The sequence below is a fragment of the Microtus oregoni genome, unplaced genomic scaffold (assembly GCF_018167655.1).
Source record: "Microtus oregoni isolate MIOR12 unplaced genomic scaffold, Mior012 000001F_ref0000356, whole genome shotgun sequence".
Lineage (NCBI taxonomy): Eukaryota > Metazoa > Chordata > Mammalia > Rodentia > Cricetidae > Microtus > Microtus oregoni.
Genome location: NW_024543060.1, coordinates 92,083,125 through 92,092,254, shown reverse-complemented (window position 1 = coordinate 92,092,254; position 9,130 = coordinate 92,083,125). Strand labels below are relative to the sequence as shown.

The window sequence follows — 9,130 nt, the reverse complement described above, 5'->3', positions numbered from 1 at the left end:
TTACGTTCTCCTATCTATCTAAAGAGATTTGTTAATTAGGTTTTCCAAAGTCGATGTAGTTGGTGTTTTTTAATTGAAATATTTTTTGAGACAGGGTCTCAGGTAGTCCATTCTGGTCTCAAATTCACTATGGAGCCAGCTGGCCTTGAACCCCTGACTCTCATGCCTCAGGCTCCTCGAGGCTATTATTATTACTTATATAAACATCGATGTCCCCGTGAGTACCATGTTGAGCTTATGGAGGAATATACGCCTCGTAAGTCCTTAGTAACTCTTACTTTTTGTGTTCTGTAATTTGATGGCTCCACAATTATCATTATCAACCAAATATAGAAGACAGCCTTTCTTAGGGAAAAACCCCCACTTCTCATAGTAATCTATTTAACCAGTGTTATTTGAACATACTGATATACAGTGTTTACATATTTTAATACCACATGTAACTTCTTTGAAAGTCGTTTCTTGAAAATAATTAAGAAAGCCAGGTGAAGGGGGATAAAAATATTTAATGGTTGAAATACGCTGGTGAACCCGGTTGCTTACACTGCAGTCCTAAGTAGGTGTGCACGTTGTTAGCAAATTCGGAACTTTCCAGATATCCCACTAAACATCAACCGTAGTCCTAAGCGACAGTACGGAATCAACACGATGAGATGCTCTAATTACACAAGGGGAGAACGGGCAACTGGGCAGCTGCGGGACTTCTGGAGCCATGGGAGCCTCTGACTAAAGAAAACGGGAATTAAATGCCCACCTGTGAGAGGAGCATGCACATTTAACTGGTTCATTTTCAAATACTTGCAATGTCCTCAACGGAGGGAATCGCTTACATTTAAATGAAGGTTTTAAACTGACTAGTGAGAGAGGGAGAGTTGTGAGACTCTATTGCCAACTTCACAGCTGAAAAAAAGGACGAAGGAGAAATGTCAAAGGACAAGAGACGATAGATTACTTCAGGTAATTCCTTTATACTCTAATACCAGGTTATAAATACAGTAAGGATTGCGTTATATAAAAACTATCAAAAGAGTATCAGTGAAAAGACATGACTTGTGTGAACTGGGTGGAATGGTGGCCCAGGCTGGGTGGCAACAGCCTTAGGCTCCCTCACTGGTGGTGACGCGGAGTCCCCCCAGTGAGCACCAAGTCCACCAGTTTCCTTCTGCTGCCACAACGCACAGTGTGTACCCATGGCTTTCACTACACACTAAGGATTTGGGAGAGGTGGCACAGCAGGGGACAATCTTGCAGGATTTGTTTGAAGATACAATGTCCCCGGAGCCAAATTCCTTCCAAATTCATGTGCAGGCTGTAAAAGGAAAAAAAAGAAAAGGTGGGGAAAAAGAATTAGCAAAACTCAAAAATCACAACTTAGATAAAAGCACATGTCTTTTTTTTAAAGATTTATTTATTTATTATGTATACAGTATTCTGTCTGCATGTATGCCTGCAGGCCAGAAGAGGGCACCAGACCCCATTACAGACGGTTGTGAGCCACCATGTGGTTGCTGGGAATTGAACTCAGGACCTTTGGAAGAACAGGCAGTGCTCTTAACGGCTGAGCCACTCTCCGGCCCCCAGAAAGCACATGTCTTAAGCCTGAAAATTATTTACTGAATTTGCCTGTAAGTAGAGCACATTTTCAACAGCCAATCTACAGCTACTTAAGATTTATTATTGGGCAGCATAGTTCTGAATGCTGATAATATTTATATAAAGAGATAAAATTGGATGCTGAGAAACTTATAAAAAATACAATTAAGAATTGAAATACAGAATAACAATAACCAAAGCAGGCCGCGTGCATATCGGCACCACACTCATAATATAGATTGTCAGCCGTACACGATCCCTTCCCGGAATTAACCTGCAGCGAGGGGCCAACCACTCAGCCTGTGGGGCTCCCCAGGGACACTGACGGAGCTGGTCCACACTGGCATCTGAGGGCCGTCACGTGAGCTCTTTTTGGCTGGCTCAGTTGAGAGCAGGCCTAGGCCACCACTAGAAACTACCTAACCATATCAGATCAAGATGCCGAAAGCCATTCATCGATTTGGCCCCCAAAAATAGCCGAATGAGCTCACGGGGTGAATTCCAGTCAGAAAGACGGTGGTGTTGGCCAAAACCTGCAGCTTGTCCTTTGTATCGAAAGCCCCCAGGGAACAGTCTTCCCGTCAGGATTCTGCCCAATGCCTAGCCTACCAGTCACAGATGTAGGTGTGTCACAGACAAATGGAACGATGGACACATAGCCACTCACGAAAATGGACAGCCAAGACCTTCAGTTGAGAAAACTTTTGGGGTAATTCAAGGCAAGGCACGAAGGAAACGGGATCAAACTGACTATGTGGAGATGCAATCAAAGAACAGGCTGGGATCCATGAGCAGTGAGGGAGTATTTCGGCCAGGTACCTGTGGGCGGTCAGCAGTAACTGCTTGACAGTCACTGCGGTAACCTTTGACCCCCACACAGAGGCAAACAGCTATCAAATCTCACTCCCCAGTGAGCAAGCTGGGGAAGACAGAGAGAGGGAGAAGAAAAGAAAGAAGGGGGCAATGAGGAAAGCAAAAGCTACCGTTTATTTCATTTAATCCTCACAACAACCTTCATGTCTAAGCAAAAGATCCAGTCTACAGATTATGAGACGGAGGTCACAAAGGAAAAGTAACCTGTTCAGCCAGTGGGGGAAGAGTCTGACTTCCAACAGAAAACGGACTCTCTCGGGAAACAGCACTCCTGAGTGGGGGCTGCAAAAGAGGCTGGGTGCGTTTGGTAAGAAACGGCACAGAGTGAAGAGCCAAACACAGCCCATGCTATGGGACCAAGAGAATAGAAATTCTCCCTCCCCACATACCTGCTCCTGTGTCAGCCAGGACGAGCACCCACCTCAACCAGTGCTGGATGCCTCTCCTCCTGAACTCTACTGCTACACGCTGTGTATACTGACCCCCGAGTCCTAGCCAGAGTCTCTGACTGAGACCTTCCAGCTGTCATTCAAGTTCTAAGCCCTCCTGCGTTTTGATGAGCCCTGATGTCTTAGGCAGGCATTCAGTTCACGCTGCTTAGTGAACAAATTACACTGGAGTTGGGAAAGACCGAAGTGAAACCATGGCAGTTCAGGAGAAAATGGACCTGGCATGCAAGATCTCTTAGACGCACAGACACTACAAGCAGTCCGATCTTTATGGAGGCTAATCACACAAGACAATTCAGTAAAAGACACAGTACCTCTTGACTGTCCAGATATCATGTTATCTTCCTCTAATCTTCGAGAGAAAATTAATAACAGTGTTTAGATCTTTTTAAAAATTCATTATAATTTCCCACAAAGCTACAAACAATATCATACACACATACACAGACAGATGGACACACACACATACATATACATACACACACATATACACAGACACACCCATACATACACACACACACACACACACACACACACACGCCTTTTTAAGGAAATAAGCCCCACACAACCCTTGCTTACTTTTCCGTACTGTCTTTGCTTGACTAGACACCATATTGGCAGCTTCAGAAGGCAGACCAACGTACACTCCACCATAGTTTCTTTAAGAAAGAAATTAGGTCAATTTAAGGACACTAGAGGGAGAGAACCATCAAAAAATAAAGGACGAACCACTCCAAACGATTAAATGATTGTGACGATAACTCATGACTTTTCAAAGATTCACGTGTTTCTATGTTAAAAGGAAGCTTTGGAAAAATAGCTCCATTAAATAAGCAAAAAAATTTAACTTCTTTACTTATAATGAGAAAGAAAAGAAACGGGCTAAGTACACATAGTGATGTATAGTTGAGTGATATGTGACCGGTGTCCATCACCGCTTAGGGAAAACTCAGAGATCCCTGTGGCATTAGGCAACGTGGATATTCAAAAATCACTTCCTCACAGGGAAAGACATGGACAGCCTGAGGCAGGATGCCAGGGAACGCAGAGCAGAGGGGACCTGAGGGAGCGCGGAGGTGAGGAGGGGGAGTCGGCCAGGGGCAGAACAGATGGCAAAGCCACACTCGCAGGGCAGAGCTGCTGGGTCGCAGCTGAGATCCTGGGTCTGGGCCTCTGCCATTTCAGGTCCCGTGTCCCTGCTAGTGTGTCACCTGACGGAGTGTGTCATCGTCCTGTGCCAGAGTGGTTACATCCATGCACTACGGCCAAAATCACTCACGTGACACGGGCTGCGACGGCAAACATACCTCCTCTTCTCTTCGTCCGTTATTGAGTCTTCTGTCCTAAAAGCCCAGAAACAGTTGCCGTGAGCCGTGCGGTTACACAGCAGACACTTCAGCTTCGGTTACAGGAGAAGGCGAGGTTACGGTGACTGGTTTCACATTTGCTACCTGCCTTGTACATCCACAGCCCAGCGCTCTGCCTGGCTCTGACCACACAGTAAAGGTCGGGTGATTTTCTACATATCAAAATAGATATGTTCAGCAAAAGTTAGAAAGCCCGGCTGCCAAACCCGATCATGGACAGGGGTCAGCCTGAGACTGAGAAAGCTGTCCGCCAGCCTTCGGATGAGTGACCGCTACAAGCTGCCTGGACTTTGGCTCTACGGTAAGGGCTCTAGCAGGTAACCCCTCAGTTCCTGCCTGCCCTCCCTGACATGGAGCCCCTTGTGTCCTGGAACAGCACAAATGCAGTAGTGGAAGGGGAAGAGTTAATGCCAATTTTATTTCCCTCTGTTCAAAGGATGGAGCCAAGTAAAATGAAGCTAGTCACTATCAACCAGTCCCTCCTGGGTATCAGGTAAGGATGAGACACAGCTGTGCTCTTCCAACACCTGAGAATTTCAACCCCAGACTTCAGTGCAGAGAATCCTGGAGACCAAAAATGTTCAGGTGGGCACTCATGCCCTAGGCTCCATGGCCTTTTGTGCAAGGAGAAAGAGAAACGTCCAAAACTAGCCCCAGCAAGAGATCACTGTGCTGGTTTCTCAGAGGTGAAGCTGCCTCCGTGCCAAGCTCAGGAAAGCACTGAGCATCGCCTGCCTCCCAACTCCACTGGCTCATGAGGCTATTCCAGACACCTTCATCCCCATCCTTCTCAATCGGCATTCACTTCCCTTTGAGGATGAAAAGCCATGGTTCCATAAGACGGAATGTTACAGCACAGAACAGAGACAGAGTCTGAACCCACCTGTGTGATTCCAGACTCGCCGAGCCCTGCTAATTTGTATTGGAGACACCGGCACAGCCCCAGCCCCAGCTCCAACTTACACCATCCCACTCAAGTGAAGAGGAAGCAAGATGGGGGAGAATCCTGGCTGGGCTGTAGTCATTTTAGAAGGAGCCCGTAGCTGCTGCTAAGAGTCATCATCTTAGCAAATTTTTCCTTTTGCTATGCCATTCCTTTCCCCAACCTATAGAGCTTTTCCCGACCAGCTTTTACATCAGAATCATCTGGAAAACCAGGTCCAGGCAGAGGAGGAACAGAAGCAGCTGATTGCTCTTGATGGATCTCCTCGGGGGAAGGAAAAGTCCAAGCCGGCATTCACCCAGCCGTCAGCAGAAACCGAAGCCTGTCCTAACAATATGAAGGTGAGCATACCTTCCCAGGCTTGGTGGAGTGGCTCTCCCCAGCCACATGGGCCTCATACAGGAAGAATGTTTTAGCAAGCTTCAGGTTCCTGGGAAGAGGGAGGCCTGAGGTTGTAGAGCCAAAAGCCCAAAAGGCCGATAGAACTGCCTTAAGGTGACGGGGTTTTAAGCTCCAGCTGAGAGTCCTATCTGTCCACAGTTAGCGTCCTTGCGCTCACGAACAGCCAAGCTGTGGAGCAAGCAGGTGAAGAGGTGCCCGCTGAGCTCAGGGAGCAGGAGTGAGAAAGTTTAGATTTCCAAGAGTCACCTTGCTAGGCTGCCCTGGGAAAGATCACTGGAATGTGACATTTTTCCGAAAGAAGCCCAGCACACACGAACACAGACACACAAATACATAGGCCGATAGCATTTGGGACGTGCCATTTTCTAGCAGAAGTCCTTCACATGTACACACGCATGTACATGAATACACACACGTATGTGTAGACAAACATATCCACACACACACAAACAAATATATGCAAAAGTGCAAATGCACATATACAAATACAAGAACAAGACATGCATACACGGGCACACATGTGCACACACGGAACACAAACACACACAGAAACAAACACGCCTAGCCTACCTAATGGGCAAGCGCCAAGCCAGTGGGAGATTCTGTTTCAAAAGCAAGGTTGAACCATACCAGTTGATGTACCAACATGGACGGAGGAAATTCTGCCCCTCTCCTAGAAGAATGGGCAATGGCTTCTAAGAGAGGAAGAATCAGTTTCCTCCAGGGTGGGTTCACGCATAGGTTCTTCAATCCCAAGGGGTTATCCCTAGACACACGTCCGTGTGAGCAACACTAAATGGGCTCAGATATATATGCATGTTTGAAGAGATTGTGAATCTGGGAGGGAGGGGGACATGGGAGGAGTCAGGGGGCAGGGTGATGCAGATGAACTGCTCAAGTATAAAGTTGTGGAAAAAAGTTAAATTTTGTAGTGGTATATTATTTGTATTTTGATAAATAAATCTTGCCTGAAGACCAGAAGTCAGGCAATGGTGACACACAACTTTAATCCCACGATTTGGGAGACAGAGTCACGTGAATCTCTGTGAGTTCAAGGCCACCCCGGGCTACACAAAATGAAGTCAGAAATAGATCTGGGAGCCAGTGGCTCACGCCTTTAATCCCAGCACTAGAAGGAATATAAAACAGGAGGAGAGAGAGGCTTAGTCGGCTTAGTCTATGGTCGCCTAGCCTTGCTAGAGGTAAGACTTCTCTAGTGGCTTGGCTGCCTTACTTTTCTGGTTTGAGGGTTGAACCCCAATTTTGCTCTCTGGGTTTTTATTATTAGTGCTACAAAATTTGAAAATGGCAGATGGCATTCTTGACGAACACTTCCCAAGGCCGTCCTCTGGCCTGCCCGTGCGCATGCATACACATGCACACAACCAAACACGCATGACCACCTGCGCATACATGGGAAAGCATACAGGTTGTGCTTCTCCCTTTTGCTGTCTGGCCACTAATGTATGACGTGGTATTGAGCGTGGAGTCTGCCTCCATCCCTGAACTGAGTGTGTGTCGTACAGTATATGGAATCCTTCTCATTTTCTGTTCACCAGCTGCCAGCACTACAAGATGGCTGATGAGCTGAACAGTGTGGTATGGGACGGGGTCTCAGTAAGATCAGAACATTGCAGAGCAGACGGTGAGGGAAACCAGGGGATTCATCTAACACACGGACAAACATGCTGAGTACAACGGGCCATGCCTCATAACACAAATGGCTCTGGCACAGAGAAACAATATTTTTCAGGACACAGGCTTTGACATGGAACATTTATTATTTTCCCCATACGCACGCTACTCCTTTCCGGTTCAAATTTGAGTTGCCATCAGGTGAAGTGTACAGTAACCCAAAATCACTCTCTATGATGAACCTGCCTCCTCTACCACCCAAAGGATAAGTTAAATCCCATAAAGTGTAGGAACGGTGCCTCTGTGAATTCATGTTTTCAAGTCTTCATGGAGAACATTAACCCCAGCAAGGCCCTGAGGATCCCCTCTGACCTGCCTGTTATCCCAGCAAGGAAAGAAAATTCTGCAGGCTTTCTCTGGGTTTCCATTTGGCCTTAGCGACAGTGACTTCAGAGGGCCGCTAGGGGATGCAGCCAGCTGGCAAGTACGCAATTCCGATTACAACTCTGAGAGCTCGGAAAGCACCCAGAGCGTGGGTCTGCAGACTACAACACCGGCCCTAACATCAACCTTGGCCCCAATTCCATTTTCTTTACTGGGCTACACAGGCCGCTCTGGGAATAGCGAGCAGGAGTTGCCACGAAGGTCCTCCAGTGCTCACGTCAACTCAGAGCCAGGAGCTGGGACTTGGTAAGCGGTCTAGCACCTGCCCTTTGCTCTGGGCACGGTTACATCAAAGACTCGGAGGCTTATCTCCAGGACGTCCTCCGGCAGTGCAGAAGGCTTCCTTGGAGCAAGCTGGCCTCCCTGTTACCAGGAGACTGAATCTTGGGTCTCAAGACTGAGACCAAGGCTCACACCTTCTCTACTGTGGTGACCTAGATCAGGTGTCTGGTCACATATGCAATCTTGGTTTTGTTTTTCTTTTAGAAAGACAAATATCATATGTACTCAGTCATAAGTGACTTTTAGACATAAAGCAAAGAAAACCAGCCTACAATTCACAATCCCAGAGAACCTATCCAACAATAAGGACCCTAAAAGAGACATACATGGATCTAAACTACATGGGACGTAGAAAAAGACAAGATCTCCTGAGTAAATTGGGAGCATGGGATCCATGGGAGAGGGCAGAAGGGGAGGGGAGAGGAATGGAGGGGACCAGAGAAAAATGTATAGTTCAGTAAAAAAAAATAAGATAAAAAGATTGTGTTTCATTTAATTATTCCTACCCTTTGAAAATTAATGTGGAATGTAGTTTAATATTTGAAAAAATGAGTGAAATATTTCTAGTCATTTACGGCAAGGTTAAAATGTTTTAAACGACAGGAACATTTCAAAGAATCAACCGCTAACCATTGGGAACGAAGTTTATAAAATCCATTAGCATTTCATTGAAATGGCACCTCTCTTTCTTTGTTGGCAAGAGCTTAGCTTCTTTTACCAAAGCACAGGTTTTCAAGAAGAAAGATGTCAGGGTTAAAGCCACCCACTGAGTATAATAATCTCTCCATGATTAAGACCACAGATTCCCAGAACTCTGACTCAAAACTCTGGTCACAACATCAATAAGGATGTTTGCAAAACCAGATATTACTGAAAGTGGGACCGGCCACTGTAACTGTTGGGATTGTGGGTACCTCCTCCGCTGGTAGTGGAGACATGATTCACACTGCAGAGGACCAGGACAATCATCGCATCTAAGATTACAGATGGTGCCTACTGAGCCCACTTGAAGCTACTTCCTGTGAGCGTGCCACAGCCAGCGTGGTTCTGTCTTCTGTATCAGACTCAATCACACATTGACTCAGACGCCACAAACCATCACACACCTTTCTGCTCCATCCTCTTCTTGTAGACTTTTCCTA

At 46.5% G+C, this 9,130-nt stretch overlaps 1 protein-coding gene across 1 annotated transcript in view; it reads right to left on the bottom strand.

Moving 5' to 3' along the window:
- Positions 1 to 488: 488 nt before the first annotated feature.
- Positions 489 to 9,130, bottom strand: part of CUNH12orf75 (chromosome unknown C12orf75 homolog) — a 28,763-nt gene continuing 20,121 nt past the window's right edge. Inside the window, exons 3-6 of the mRNA XM_041672284.1 lie at positions 4,223 to 4,258; positions 3,495 to 3,574; positions 3,230 to 3,267; positions 489 to 1,309 (exon numbers count right to left, since the gene is read on the bottom strand). Of these exons, the coding sequence (XP_041528218.1) occupies positions 3,263 to 3,267; positions 3,495 to 3,574; positions 4,223 to 4,258 (121 nt within the window). The 3' untranslated portion in view covers positions 489 to 1,309; positions 3,230 to 3,262. The remainder of the gene's footprint in view (positions 1,310 to 3,229; positions 3,268 to 3,494; positions 3,575 to 4,222; positions 4,259 to 9,130) is intronic.